Here is a 16,476-nt window from a genome sequence, read left to right on the forward strand (position 1 = left end):
ACCAAACTAGATGTCCTTCAATTGATGAATGGATAAAGAAACTGTGGTATATATATACAATGGAATATTAGTCAGCCATAAAGAATGATAAAATTATGGCATTTGCAGGCAAATGGATGAAATTGGAGAATATCATGCTAAGTGAGATAAGCCAATCTCAAAAACCAAAGGACAAATGATCTCGCTGATAAGTGGGATGATGACACATAATGGGGGGTGGGAGGGGAGCAAGAATGGAGGAAGGAGGGACTGTATAGAAGGATAAGAGGGGTGGGAGGGGTGGGGGGGAAGAAAAAAAATAACAGAATGAATCAAAAACTATTACCCTATGTGAATGTATGATTACACAAATGGTATGCCTCTACTTCATGTACAAACAGAGAAACAAGATGTATCCCATGTGTTTACAATAAAAATGAATTAAAAAAATTAGCATGGTCTCATTTTCTAAGGAGAATCAGTTTAACTAAAAACACTGAAATTTTAACAGCACTATTCTTTAGATAATAGGATTATGGTAATTTAACTTTGGGAGGGTAGGATACATGCCTGTGTTTTTCTTGTCATCCTGACAAAGGAATGAAACCAGGCTGTAATACAATTTCTCTGGTATTGAGGTCCAAACTGGATTAGATAATATGGAATTCTGGCTGGGCACAGTGGTGCCTCCTGTTATCCCAGCCACTTGGGAGGCTGAGTTGGGTGGATTCTAAGTTCAAGGCCAGCCTGAACCACATACTGAGATCCTGTTTCAAAAAAAGAAAAAGTGGCTGGGGGTGGTAGGATGGCAACCTGAGATGTAGCTCAGTGGTTGAGGGGTTTCTTAGCATGCACAAGGCCCTGGGTTCAAAAAAGACAAAAGGAACTATGGAATTTTATGTTGAAGCAAATTGTGTTACTGCAATTCTTCAACATGCTCAGCAAAATCTACAGAATTAGAACTATGGTTAAAAAGAAATAATTGTATTTTTTAGTTTTGCAACATTCTCATATTAAGGAAACAATGACTATGAACTTGTCTGTTCTGGACAGTCCTGTATTAAGATCAACAGTAGTTTCAAGGTTAAAAAAATAAAGAAAAACATCCCTTAATTAATCTCAGGTAACTGAATTCAAATATAGATTTGAAGTGGGTATCAAAAGTCCTAAAAAAATTTTAAAGAAAAACTTTTTTCCACCTATAGAAATTAAAAACGTTTTAAATTATATTTAAAGTAATAAGTAGAAAACATACCAATGAGCCAAAACCTAGGGTCCAAAAATGTTCATTTCGGACTTCTAAAACTCCATCCAAAGTAGAAACCTAATCAAAAACAGAAATGTTACCAGGGTTGTCTGCATTTGACATATCAAATACATTTCAGTCACATTATGGACTTAATCTAAGCTTAGAATAATATGGAAAACTCTGCACAAGAACATTCAGCCAAGAGAAGTACCAGACCACCCAAGATCTCTTTTTTTTTTTTTTCTGGTACCAGGTATTGAACCCAGGGGCACTTATCACTCAGCCACATGCCCAGACCTCCCCCTTTAAAAAAAAAAAAAAAAAAAAAAAAAAAAAAAAAATATATATATATATATATATATATATATATATATATATATATTTTAGTTGCCAATGAATCTTTTGCTCAATTTTATTTATTTATATGTGGTGCTGAGCCACACACACCAGGCAAGCACTATACCATTTGATTTTGAAAGTCTAAACCCATAGATCAAGATGTTAGGTGAGGACTGGGGTTGTGATTCGGTAGAATGCTTGCCTAGCATGTCTGTAAGGCATTGGGTTCAATTTTCAGCATTGCATATAAATAAATAAATAAATAAATATCCATTGACAACTAAAAAGTATTTTTTAAAAAGATATTAGGTGAAGTAATTAACATGAAAAAGTAGTTTGAAAAATTCTAGATCTGAATATAGAGTCAGAAAAAAATCACAGCATTTATATAGTTAATCAGGTGGTTTTCAGACCATTACCTTTCACTTATTTAAAGTGAATTCGTCCGTCTTACTGGGCAATTCCTCAATTCTTTTTCCCATTTTTGCTACTATGTTCTGACTGTGTTATTACAAAGAATACAAACTCTCCTAGAATAAGATTTTAGGTAGGTTTCAATAAAATATTGTACGTACCCACCCTTTCAATTCTTAACGTAAATTAAAATGATTTTATTTATTATTCCATCTTACCTCTCTGATAAGTTTATCCAACTGACCAATAACATGGGGTGGTGTTGTCTGGGGGGAAAAAAAATATGAATAGCCTAAGGAGGAAAATAACTTTGTAATCACAGTCCTGAAAACCCTCCAAATGGATTTTAATACCATCTTTGGTTTTGACATGTGCCCTATCATGATTTAGGGAAGTAAGGTTTCAACTGGCTCACTAATAGAACATCACTAATTGGTCCACACGCATAATGTTAGCTCACAAAGAAGAGAGGCTGCTACTGCTAGCACCAAATAAAGCTCAAAGAATCAAGCAAGCAATAAAAAGTCTTCAAGAAATAGAATAAGTAACATTTTCTAAGTGAATAGCACTGTACAATTATTATTCCTTTTTTTTTTTTCGGCACTGGGGATTGAACCCAGGGGCATTTTATCATTGATCTATAGACAGACCTTTTGATTTATTTTGAGACAGTGTCTCACTAAGTTGCTTAGGGCCTTGCCAAGATGCTGAGGCTAGCCTTGAACTTGAAATCTTCCTGCCTCAGTCTTTCAAGTCCCCATCTTGCCTGGCTCGACTTATGATCCTCCTACTTAGACTCTTAAGTTGCTGGGAATGCAGGTTGTCTGGCTAATCCTATTGCTATCACTGCTTTTAGAGATGGAGCTGCCCATTAAAAAAAAAAAAAAAAAAAAGACACGAAGGTGAGAGCAGTGCTTACGTATATATATCTAGCCCTAGGAAACTTTATCTTTCTATTCAGGAGTTTGTTTATTGGTGTTCCTATTGTTTCAAAAAGTAGAAATTCATCATATTTACATCTGAAATTTATGTCTCAATGATCCAAAGAAAGGAAATAAGAGAAAAAAAATCATAATCAAATTATATAATAGCTAAGACCTGTTTACTGAGGAAAAAAGATAAGCCAAATTTTCTTTTTAAGTAACATTGTTTTTACTTGAAACATTATTAGAGGCAAATAATTTTAAATTCATGATTGCCTGCTACAGAAACACAGGAAGATTTGTGCCTACTTTATGGGCTGATGAAATTCCACCTGGTTCTTACTATATGAATTTCAGAAAGTACTGTTTGACTTCATTTCTAACAGGGCTCTCTAATTAATAAAATTTTCATAAGAAACCATTTTTTTTCCTATAAAATTTTAGCAACTAGTTTCAATTTGGTAGAACATGGGTGCGCATGTACATTCCAAGACCCTTACCTGGAGTAGCACTTTCCCACTGTACACACTCATGGGATACATGGTACCGAACGTCATCAGGGCAATGGCTATTGCAGAGGCAGTGTCCACAGCAAAATAATTACTAGAAAGAAAATAAATAATTCAAATCTTAAATGTATGTTTCATGTGGCATCTCAGAATTCAATCTACTGAACGTTAATTATTTAAGGCAAGAGGATTTTTCTTATCACAAATGGTTCCTACTGACAAAGAAGCACATCAAAGGAGAAAAAAAAGTTTCTATCTAGAATCCTTTCAAGTCAAATTATAGCAGAAAAATAACTAATAATTATGATAATTCATGTGGAGGGATGATGAGAAAAAATGCAAGCATTTACTCACTAAAGATATTTCAATCTACTTGTCAACTAGAAAGATTTCAAATATATTAATTTGTTTGAGACACAAATAAAAAACTTCAACTAGTAATTTCTGATACAGAAAGAGTAATGGATTTCATCAGTGATTTTATCAATTTTCCTATAACAATAAGTGTTTTGATAAAAATTTTCAAAATTATCTAGGAATTTCACAAGATGAAATTCTCCAGAGGTTTGTTATAGCAACATTGTAGATGAAGTGCAACAAACATCTCAAGAACAATTCAAACTTTGTTGAAATTCTATAAATAAAGACAAATGAAATGCCAATAGTTACAAGATGATCTTGTACTTTTAACTTTTTGCCATATGCTGGGACTAGAAACACAAATAAGACATCTCTGCCTTAGAAATAGCAGGAATACACATATGAAAAAACATGAAGTACTTTGTGTATTAACATAAAAGTTTCTACATGGTGTCATGGATGTTCAAAGGAGTGAATGACAAGGCTACTGCGGTGGGGATGATCTAGAAAGTCTAACAATAAAAAAGGTAAGTCTTCAAGGACAAGCAAGATAAGTGGGAGGAAGATATCCAAAACAGTGAAAAGAGCCTTAAAACCCTGATGCAGCGATAAAACCATGAACAATGTGGTGTAGACAGATGGTTGGCAGGGGCTTGACTACATAGGACTTCATGCTAACAACTTAGATTTTTTTTTAATAAAAGTTTTTGTGGTGGTGATGGAGCTGGAACCCTGGAGTACTCTACCATTGCACTGCATCCCCATCCCGTTTTCTTCTTTTATTTTGACACAGGGTCTTGTTAAGTTACCCAGGCTGGCCTGGAATTTGTGATCCTCCTGTCTCATCCTCAAGAGTAATTAGGATTATAGGTGTGTAGCACTGTGCCTGGCTACACTCTGAATTTTTACCAATATGCAAAGGAGAGGGGTTTAAGGTGCAAAAATATTGTTGGATTAGCAATTTTGAATAATTACATTAGTAGTAAAATAGATAACAGGTGAGGGATAAGAATGAAATTTAGAAGTCCAGAATACTGTGTAACTCCACATCATGTACAATAACAAAAAAGCAAAGTTATACTTCATGCATGTAAATCTGTCAAAATACATTCTACTGTCATGTATAATTAAAAGAATAAATAAAAAAAGAAGAAGAGAAAAGAAGTCTATAAGACTAATTAAGCCAGGGTAATGATGACAAAGACCTTACTTGGGTCAGGAATGGGAAAAAGCAGACAAATAAAAATAAAGAAAAGGCTAATTAGGACTTGGATACCAATTAGAACTGACTTGGCGAGGAGAGAAAAAGGAGAAGGGAAGAAAAACAGGTATTTGAGAATGCACTGGGCTGGGTGGAATGCTACATGCCTGTAATCCCAGATAGTTAGGAGGCTAAGGCAGGAGGATCACAAGTTTGAGGTCAGCCCTGGCAATTCAGCAAGATTCTGTCTCAGAATAAAAAATAAAAAGGGCTGAAGATGTACTGGGGATTGACCTCAGTACCACAAACAAACAAACAAACAAACAATCCCAATATATTGGACTTCCTCAAAAAATTAAATATACAATTACCATATGATCCAGTAATTCCACTCCTATGTGCACAGTGGCGTTATTTAAGTAGTCAAAAAATGGAAATGATCCAAATGTCCATTGATGGATGAATAAGTAAAACAAAATGTGGTACGTACATAAAAAGAAATGTTATTCAGACTTAAAAAGGGAGGGAATGCTAACACATGCTACAACATGAATGAACCTTAAAAACATTACACTATGTAAAATATGCCATTTACAAAAAGATAAATACTGAATGATCCTATCTATATGTGGAAGTCATGAATAATCAAAATCAGAAATACAAACTAGAATGGTGGTTGCCAGGAACAATGGGTAGGGGAAAACAGAGAGTCATTGTTGAATGCGAACAGAGTTTCAGTGAGGGATGAGGAGAAAGTTCTGGAGATGGATAGGTTTGATGACTGCAGAAAAAAGTGAATACTTAATGCCACTGAACCATATGCTTAAAAATGGTTAAATTGATAAACTTTATGTTATGCATCTTTTAACACAATTTTAAAAAAGAATCTATTGGAATAGATGATAGTTGCATTCACTGAGGGTGGGAAATAAAAGAAAAATGCAGCTTCAGCGATAGGGGAAAACAGGTTCAATGAGGCAGACATGAACAGAAATCAGGGAGATGAGCCTCCTGGAATTCAACAGAGCTGTAGGCTAGAAATAAAGATTTTGGAATCCTTGGAAGTAATAAATAAAAACAAATAACTTTATATCATGTTTAGGAGAACATAAAAACAAGAATAATAAAATTCAGGACAGGTTCTAGTAAACACCAATATTTAAAAGGCAAGAGAATCAAAGAATTATGTCATAAAATGTTAAGCTTCAAAGAGCTGTAATGTCTATTTCCTAAATGACTTTTTTTTTTTTTTTTAATCGCTTCACACCTACTTCCTCTTCTTCCTCTCTCAGCAAAAGCAGCTGTAGCTTAGATCTCTCTTACTGTCCTCTTCTGTTTCACTCATCAGGTCAGCAGTAGGGAATTTAAATCATTTTCCAGTTTGCATTATAGATTGTTGTGAGAAATACATTTTGAGTCCAATCCCCTTAATTTTTTAGATGAAGACACTTGATGACAAGACTTGACCAAAGTTAATGGTCATTAGCAAAAATGCTAGAAACTTGACTCCAATCCATCCTGCTGATGCTCTTAAATGCCAGACCCTAGGAATCTAAACACTTGATGACAATAAAAAAATACTTACTTAATTTCAATTAGCATGTATGTAATACAAAGAGCAACTGCTCCAGCAAGATCAATCAAAACAAATGGATTCATTCGGGGAAGGAAGATACTGCTAAGTCCTGGAATAATTCCACACAAGCTATGAAAAAACAGAGTATTTATTAGCAAAATTCATATAATACTAATGAAAACCTTGTAAAAATAAATTTTATTTTATGATATTTTTTCAGGGAGGGTACTGGGGTGCTTCAGCACTGAGCTACATCCCCAGTTCTTTTTATTTTGTTGAGACAGGGTCTCACTAGGTTGTTGAGGGTCTTGCTAAGTTGTTGAGGTTGGCCTCAAATTTGTGATCCTCTGGCTTTACCCTCCTTAGTCACTGGGATTATAGGCATAAGCCACTGCAACCAGATTGATAACATATTTTAGTTCAAATAATATGCCTCTTAAAGAAAACAAAGAGGACTTGGAAACAAAGCTTCTAAATAATCAAATAAAAAGTAAAGGGAGAATGAGTCAAATCTGTGAGATTCATGCTCTAATCTCAGCAATAAATAATGTTAAGTCCCCAAGATAGATGCATTTCTTGTGAACATTTTAAAATTATGCATATCATGAAACTTGATGGCATCTTACCTTCGACTAAGATCTGCAACATGCTCTTGAAGCCAACTTGTACTAGCAGCTTTAAGAAGAAAATACTTGTTATCTATATAGAAGAATAAACTGCTTCTAGAGGTACTTTTTTCCTTTTAAAAGTTAGTTTAGCAGTGACTGTGTACTTTACAAAAGGAGATCCTACTCCTCAAATTTAGAATTTTTTTTCTTTTTTATGCCCTTAAAATACTAAGTCAAAAGTGGTTTTGGGGGCTGGGGATATAACTTGGTGGTAGAGCATTTGCCTAGCTTGCACAAGACTCTGCGTTCCATCCCCAGCACTATGGAGGGTAGATGAGGGAGATGGGGGCATAGGTGGGGAAACACTTTCAATTACAATACACAGTTGACCTAAAGGAATTAGTGATGTGTCACTGTTATTACTAATTAGAAGTTTTTTGTTTCTAGTGCTGGGAATGAACCCAGGGCCTTGAGCTGGCTTGGCAAGTGTCCTATCACTGAGCTATACCCTACTCAAGTTTTAAAGGCTTACTATTCTGTAAAGCAGAGCTTCCTAAAGAATGTGCTGAGAATGGGTGATAGGTATACTAACTATTAATTTCCTCAGTTCTCAGAAAAGCCAGATGGGACTCAGTACATCCAAAGACACCTGCCAATTATCATCCCTGGACCAGTAGCCCCCCAGTTGAAGCATCTTTTTCCATTTATCCCAGGGTGCTACAGAAATAATCATTTTAAAAATATGTACCATGATGTAAAAAAGTCAATAAGCCCTATACAAAAGAAGAAGAGTACAGCAATTAAGAGAACACCCTGATAATAAATTTATTATCCCAATTTTAAACTCAATACCTTATTGTAAAATGAGGATAAGAGAATTACTTACTTCATATAGTTATGGGGGAGAATTAAATAAGCTATTCTATGTAAAACATTTAGCACAGGGCCTGGCATATACAAAGTGTTCAATATCATTTTCAATATTTTAAGGAATGTCACAAATCTTGATATGTCTGGAAAACTGCATTTACTTAACCTTTTATTAAGTAAATTTGGCTATGTATATGAAAATCTTTAAAAAATATTATAATCTAGGGATGAAGCTTAGTGGCAGAGTGCTAGCAAGAGGCCCTGAGTTCAATCCCCAGAACTGTTAAAAAAATTTTTATTTTTCATCTAGTTCATAGTTACTTCTTTGGGAATTTATTCTAAAGGAAGAAACAGAAATGCAGTCCAGGAATATTATATAAAAAGGCTAATTACAACATTATTTATAAAATGAAAATTAGAAAACATATAAAAGAATGTTTAAAAATATTTGACAGGGAATACTGTGCAAGTATCCAAAAATACCTTGTTTAAGGAGTATTTAATGAGATACTTAAAACATACCATTTAGACATACTTAAACAATATTAAGATATAATGTTTAAAAAAAAGCCAGGCATAAAATTGCAAATGTGTACAATTCTAAGTATGCAAAATAATTTCTATGGATGCACAGAGAAAGAGTGGAAAGAATAAAATAGAAATGTTAACAGACGTTATCTCTGGATATGAGATTATCTACAATACATTTTCATAATACTCATGGGGTTGTTTAAACTTGAACAGGCATTTTCAGAAAGCTTTCTTTTCTTGATTGTCCTATTCTATTCTATAATATTTCCTAAAAAGACTTATAATAGGTTTTTCTTAGGTAGATGACATGTCTAAAATCTCATGCACATAATTTGGTAAATATGATTTTTGATCACATAACATTTAATACATACATCAGTCCTGTCTGTTTTTAAATAATACCTTATTTTAGAGCTTAAGTTAATAGATTTTATTTTATGATTGTCTGCTTAAAGAAGACTTGAGAACCTTTGAGTTAATTCTCCCTTCTCTTCAGAATATACTTTCTTGTTGATTTAAGAGTTAATGAAACAAAGAAAAGACCTGTTTTAGTGAGAAATTAGTTGGATGTTTAAAATTAATAGTAAATAAAAAACATACCTTCAGAGACATAAGCAAATGGTTTATTCCGAATAGAAAGCATCGTGAACAGGTTGAAAGAAAGAGCCACAAAAGTACCAACTAATAATCTTCCCCTAAAAAGAATAATAACATATTCACCTTTATTTTTTCTTGGAAATATTAATTTATAATTTCAGAATGTAAAAAGACTAAGAGATGGCAAGATAAGAGTGGTGTGCTTCATCGGATTGGTATTTTGGGAGCCAAAATCTTAATATGGCTGCATAGTCCATATCCTGTCAATTGTTGCTGTATCTTACACAGGATATAAAAGGAATCAGAATTAACTATCTTTTATAGGTAACTGTTGTTACAAATTTATATAAACGCTAATGGTATTTGGTTTACAATACAGTGGACAAATCAGACTTCTGAATTAATTATCAGAATAGGTAAGGCCCATATAGTTGGAAACTATATAGGTGATTAAGTACAATATTTAGGCAGTCAAATTTGAAATTACAGAAGACTAGAAAGAATTGGCTTAGTGTGCTGACTTGAATCTGTAAACAAGGAAGGAGTTAAGCCAAAATAGACACACCTTCCTGTGCACTATTAAAATATCCATGGCTTAGGGAGGACATGTTAAGGGTGAAAAGTAAGAGTCTTGGGATTTTGTTTTTGAAATGCCCGTGAAAATGCACATTGTCACACCCTGAACTCTTTATACTGAATAAAGTAACTGTTATTGAATACTACATCAATTAATGATTATAATCAAGCTTATTAGTAAATTAGTAAATTATGTTATGTAAACAATAAAATCTCACGTGTGGATTTCGGGCTGCTCCAAAAAGCGTTCTGCACTAAAAGAAAGAAAAATTTATTAAGTAAGTTCTACAAATTATAAAACTAGAAAGCTATATTGAATATATAAGTAATCTACCTTAAAGTTCACAAAATATTTTCAACATCATCATTATTATTATTATTAATACCAGGGATTGAACCTAGGGGCACTTAACCATTGAATCACAACCCCTTTTTTAAAAATTTTGAGACAGTGTTGCTTAGGGCCTTGCTAAATTGCTGAGGCTGGCTTTGAACTTGCAATCCTCCTGCATCAGCTTCCCAAGTCACTAGGAATAGAGGCATGTGCCACTGTGCCCAGCTTCACAATCTTTTAATATTACAATCAACTATAATTAGCAGTGATGTGGCACGGAAACTTACAAATTATCCTTAATATGTAATGTCAGTCTTTCTCTACCACCCCTGATTCATAGGTTTGTAACAAAGATCAAGAAATGTTTCATTGGGTGTGCACAGTGATGCACACTTATAATCCCAGTGGTTTGGGAGGCTGAGGCAGGAGGATCAGGAGTTCAAAGCCAGTCTCAGCAAAAGGAAGGGGTTAAGCAAGAGAGACCCTGCCTCTAAATAAAATACAAAAAATAGGGCTGGGGATGTGGCTCAGTGATCAAATACCCCTGGGTTCAATCCCCGGTAACCCCACCCCCATAAAAGAAATGTCCAACTGAATCTTTCTTTCATTCATTCCAACCTATGACTGAATTTAGGAACAACGAAGAAGTAAATAAAAGAAGTGAAAAAGAACGGAAAAAGGTCTGAAAGAAGAAGAAATTGTACCATTAAGCGTTCTAGCAGTTCTCAACCTAATTTGCATACACTTCAAACAGATGTGTCTCAATGAATTCTTTCAGGTTCTCAAAGGTGACAGGTGGGATTTAGAATAACATATAGGTAGGCACAGTGGTGGGTGCTTATAATTTCAGTAACTCGGAAGGCTGGGGCAGGAAGATTCCAAGTTGAAGGTCAGCCTCAGCAACTTTGTGAGACTGTCTCAAAATAAAAAACTGGGAGCGCAGCTCCGTGGTAAATTGCCCCTAGGTTCAATCCTCAGTACCAGGAAAAAAAGTAACATATATACAAATGTACCTTTCTTTTAATATAAAGAGGGCTCCCAACTGTGCCAAGACTGTGGAGGCAAATACAGCAAGGACTTCTAATCTTTCAAACCTGAAATCAGAAAATTAAATCAGATCATTATAATTTCTTTTTTGGGGGGGGTACTGGAGATTGAACTCAGGGGTACTTGACCACTGAGTCACATCACCAGCCCTTTTTTGTATTTTATTTGGAGACAGGATCTCACTGAGTTGCTTAGCACCTCACTTTTGCTGAGGCTGGTTTTGAATTTGCTATCCTCCTGTCTCAGCCTCCCAAGTTGCTGGGATTATAGGCATGCACCACCTTACCCAGCAGATCATTATAATTCTTTTAACTCACAAACCAGTTTCTCTAGAACACAATTTATTCACTCATTAATATACATATATGCAATCTGTTACTAGACAATGTTAGAACAGATTATGGAAGGATAATGAACAATGAAAATCACATGTTAATTTTTAAAAATTTAAAGAGTACAGTATATAGTATCAGGACCCACTTCTGGCCCTTAAGTTTCTAGAAATAACCATTTTTAACAAACAACATTCAATCGACCTATCTTATGACACTGGTTAGTGTCTAACCTATTATTTCACCTAAACTTATAAGTAATTATGAGAATTACTTTACCTACTTTATTTTCCCTCCCGAAAAGATAGGAATGGGATATAAAAGGAAAAGAAACTGTTTAGAGTCAAATATTTAGCAAGTGGAAAAATAAGATTTTCAAACTCAGGCACTCTGATTTCAGAGTTCATTATTTTAACTATCTCTCACTTTTATACAAATTTATAATTCATTATGAATATTCTTTATATGTAATCCCTGGACTATAAATTGGAGGTCAGGGGTGATAGTTTTATTCATCTTAATTTTTCCACAACATAAAGATTAATCATACCCAATACCTGTGATAAGTAAAAATACTTAAGATTTCTTAGGGAAATAATCATGGAGGTTCATAAAAGAATAATATAATTAGGGATCTTTATTATATTGCTGTCTGTAAGGGGAAAATGTTGGAATCAATAATAGAACAGTATACATTATTAAAAATATAACAGAGCAAGGCATGGTGGCACTTGCCTGTAATCACAGCAACTCATGAAGCTGAAGCAGGAAAAAAACAAGTTCAAGGCCAGTCTCAGCAACTGAGACCCTCAGCAACTTAGTAAGAACCTGTCTTAAAATAAAGAATAAAAAGGGCTGGGGATATAGCTCAATGTTACAGCACCTCTCCTCTAGGTTTAATCTCCAGTGCCCAGAAGAAAAAAAAACAAAATAAAACCTAGAAGTGTATTTAGTGACATGGTTAGATAAAAGAGGTTTTAAAAAGTTAGGTTATAAAAAGTAAATGCAACAATGTTATGTGCAAAGATTGATAAGCTGACATCAAAATGCATATGGAAATATAAAATGTGAAGAAAAACAATTTTTTTTTTTGTTATTGGGGATTAAATCCAGGGGCATTTAAGCATTGAGCCATATCCCCAGCACTTTTTTATATTTTACTTAGAGACAGGGTCTCACTGAGTTAATTGTTGCCTCCCTAAATTGCTTAGGCTGGCTTTTGAACTCAAAATCCTCCTGCCTCAGCCTCCCAAAATGCTGGGATTACAGGCATGCGCCACCACGCCTGGTGAGAAACACAATCTTGAAGAACCAAGTTATAAGATATATACTACCAAATATCAAGACTTATTTCAAAATTATAGAATTAACATAGTGTGGGAAAGAGAATCTAGAAACAGACCAATACATGTACAGTCAACTGATTCATGAAAAAGGAGCACATATAAGTAGAGAGAGGGTGAGTTTTTTTCCTGTAATAAATAGTGCTGTACCAACTGAATATCTATATGAAAACAAATGTGCTCGAGCCCTGCCTCACAGCTTACACAGAAATCAACCCCAGTTAGACTGCAGGCCTGCATATGGAAGGTCAAACAGTAAGACTTCTCTGGATGATAACAGAGCAGAATATCTTTGACCTTGAGGGAGGCCAGGACTTCTGAACAGGTACATGAAATGTACTAACCACAAAAGAAAAGAATGACAGGGGCTGGGGTTGTGGCTCAGTGGTAGAGTGCCTGCCTGGCATGTGTGAGACCCTGGGTTCAACTCTCAGCACTACATATAAAGAAATGAATAAAATAAAGGTTCATCAACAACTGAAAAAATATTTAAAAAATTTAAAAAAAAGAAAAGAATGACAGATGAACTCATCATTGAGATAAAAAATTATATTTATCATAAGGAACTATTATGAGAAAAAGAAGTTATTTATATATAAAGTAGATTGACTCTTCTAGTTCAATGTGAAAAAGGTAAAACACTTAAAAGACTTTAAATGACATTTCACAGAAGAGGAAATATGAATGATAATAAACAAATGAAAATGTGCTCAATTAATCATCAGGAAATGATTTAAAGTCACAATGCAATACCATTGTGTACCCCAAAGTGGCTTTAAAAAAAAAAAAGACAGCTGTTAATAAAGCACTTAGAACTCTCAAACACTGCTAATGGGAGTGTAAACTGGTGAAACTATTCTGGAAAATTATCTGGTATTATTTTCTAATAATGAGCATATGCAATCTTGATTAATTTAAAACACACATACTCAACATGAAATGAGTACACAGGTACACTAAAAGACTTGTACAAGTATGTTTGTTTGTAAGTTTATTTATAATAGCTGAAAGCTGAAAATCACCCTAATGCCTTTCAACAGTTAAACAACCTGTAGTATATTCATACAACAAAATATTAGAGCAATGAATAAGAATGAACTACTGGGGCTGGAGTTGTGGCTCGGTGGTAGAGCACTTGCCTGGCATGTGTGAGGCACAAGGTTTGATCCTCAGTACCACATAAAAATAAACTTAAGGGGTGGGGGAGATAGCTCAGTCGGTAGAGTGCTTGCCTTGTAAGCACAAGGCCCTGGGTTCGATCCCTAGCACCCACCCCCCCCCAAAAAAAAAAAAAACTTAAAAAATAAAGATGCTGTATCCACCTATAACTAAAAATATTTAAAAAAATAGAATGAACTACCGCTATGATAGATGCCATCCATATGATGTTTAGAAATAGGCAAAACTAATCTGGAAAGACAAAAATCAAAAAATTGTATACTTTTGGCAGAAGAATGAAATTATGGCATTTGCCAGTAAATGGATGAAACCAGAGGTTTTCATGCTAAGCGAAATAAGCTAATTCCAAAAACCAAAGGTTGAATGTTCTCTCTGATATGCAGATGCTGACTCACAATGCAGGGAAGGGAGAGGGGGACAGGAATCCCAAGGACAGAATGAATCAGACATGACTTTCCTATGTTCATATATGAATATACGACCAGTGTAACTCTACATCATGTAAAAACACAAGAATGGGAAGTTATACTCCATGTATGTGTGATATATCAAAATACATTCTACTGGCGTGTATAACTAAAAAGAACAAATAAAAAAAACATTAAAAAAAGAAAAAAATTGTGTACTTTTGGTAGAGTCTGATTTTCAGAGAATTTGGGGGGACTGGCAATATATAATGATCTAGATGGTAGCTATACAGGTATATTTATTTATTGAAATTCATCAAACCACACAAGGATATGAGAAAACAAGATAGGGTCCCTATTTCTATGAAACTTTAAAAGAGGGATAAAGAAAAACAAATAATTTATTTGATAAATTCTGTACATAGGGGCTGGGGAAATAGCTCAGCTGGTAGAGTGCTTGCCTTGCAAGCACAAGACCCTGAGTTCGATCCCCAGTACCGCAAAAAAAAAAAAAAAAAAAAAAAAAAAAATCTGTACATAGAATTACAGTAGTCTGATGTGACAAGAGGCTGATGTGAGATTGTATCATCCAGTCACTTATGATAATTTATGATCTGAATAACAAGATGGAGCCAGTACCCTGAGCTTCTGGGTACCCCTGTAATCTCAGCAATTCAGGAAGCTGAGGTAGGAGGACCACAAATTTGAGGCTAACAAATTCAACCTGGTATCAAAATCAAAATAAAAAAGGGCTAGGGATGTAGCTCAGTGGTAGAGCACCACTGAGGTGCTGGGGTACAGCATCCCTAGCTCTACAAAAAAAGAAAAAAAAAAAAGGATAAGCCAGTCTTGCAAAGATCAGGTAAAGAACAGTTTGGGCAAGAGAACAGCTTGTACAAAGGTCAAACGCATGAATTGTCTTCTCTTATGTATTTTAAATGATTGTGCTTATTTTGTGGATTGATCCCAAAGCATGGGTTACTTGGTTTGAAAGAAGGCATCAAATCCACCCAACTTATACCAAAATAAACAAATGAATGAAACAACAACAAAAGGTCTAGTGGAAGAATAAGTTACTTGTGTTCAAATAACTGAAAGTAAGACAGCATTGTATACAGGGGTTCAAAGTGGTAAGTTGAAGAGAAGTTGCAGAAGCCAGCTCATGTAAGGTTTCTGCAAATTAGGGAAGGGAGTCAGGATATAATTCTATGTATGATGGGAAATAACTGGATGGTTCTAAGTAGGAGAGTGAGAGTATGATTTAAACCTTCTGATTGCTACATGGAGAATGGAATATTATTGAGGCAAGAGCAGAAACATGGGGGATCAGTTAGGATGCCAGACATTAGTTAAGGTATGGAAGGAACATAGCTTGGCCTAGGATGATAGAAGTGGACACAGAAGTGGGTAAGAGGGTTAATTCTGGGTATTATTTGCAGGTTATCTTTACATAACCTGCTGATAGATGTGGGTAATTAGAGAAAGAAATCATGGGTAACTCCTAAATTTTTTGCTTGAGAAACTGAGTGCTGGTGGTATTTACTGAGATGGGGAAAACTACAGAGGAATGTTTTGGGGTGGGGAAAAACTAGAATTCTAACCTAATTTTCTGGGTTTTTTTTGTTTTTTTGTTTTTGTTTTTGTTTTTTTTTTTTGGTACCAGGGATTGAACCCAGGGGTGCTTAACTACCAAGTCATGTCCCCAGACCTTTTCAATATTTTATTAGAGACAGGTCCTTGCTGAGCTGCTTAGGGCCTTGCTAAGTTGCTAAGGTTTGAACTCTTGATCCTCCTGCCTCAGCCTCCCAAGTTGCTGTAATTACAGGTGTGTGCTACAGCGCCCGGCTCTATCCTAAGTTTAAGACACCAATTAGACATCCATGTGAAACTGTCAAGAAGGTAGTCTGAACTCCAGGTAGTTCTAAGGTTGGAGAACTAGATTTTGGAGTCACTAAATACAGATAATACTCGAAGTATATGATTGATTGCAATTATACTTGAGTGTTTAACTTTATTGTCTAATTGCTCCCTACTTTCCTATTCACTCAAAGCAAGTGTGACAAAACTGGGAGCTGCCATGCACTTATATGACCTTGTCTCAA

General features: G+C 34.8%; 1 protein-coding gene across 6 annotated transcripts in view; it reads right to left on the reverse strand.

Annotated features, from left to right (window-relative positions):
* Slc30a6 (solute carrier family 30 member 6) overlaps nucleotides 1-16,476 on the reverse strand; it is a 49,382-nt gene that overhangs the window by 8,061 nt on the left and 24,845 nt on the right. The window contains exons 6-13 of one of the 6 annotated variants that reach the window (XM_047522964.1): nucleotides 11,080-11,160; nucleotides 9,951-9,986; nucleotides 9,160-9,254; nucleotides 7,177-7,225; nucleotides 6,560-6,679; nucleotides 3,405-3,507; nucleotides 2,200-2,247; nucleotides 1,235-1,303 (exon numbers count right to left, since the gene is read on the reverse strand). In XM_047522964.1, the coding sequence (XP_047378920.1) occupies nucleotides 1,235-1,303; nucleotides 2,200-2,247; nucleotides 3,405-3,507; nucleotides 6,560-6,679; nucleotides 7,177-7,225; nucleotides 9,160-9,254; nucleotides 9,951-9,986; nucleotides 11,080-11,160 (601 nt within the window). Of the gene's footprint in view, nucleotides 1-1,234; nucleotides 1,304-2,199; nucleotides 2,248-3,404; nucleotides 3,508-6,559; nucleotides 6,680-7,176; nucleotides 7,226-9,159; nucleotides 9,255-9,950; nucleotides 9,987-11,079; nucleotides 11,161-16,476 lie in introns of those variants that run through there. The other 5 variants (XM_047522967.1, XM_047522965.1, XM_047522966.1 and 2 more) reach the window with 5 other exon arrangements.

This window comes from Sciurus carolinensis, chromosome 13, assembly GCF_902686445.1.
Source record: "Sciurus carolinensis chromosome 13, mSciCar1.2, whole genome shotgun sequence".
Taxonomy (NCBI): domain Eukaryota; kingdom Metazoa; phylum Chordata; class Mammalia; order Rodentia; family Sciuridae; genus Sciurus; species Sciurus carolinensis.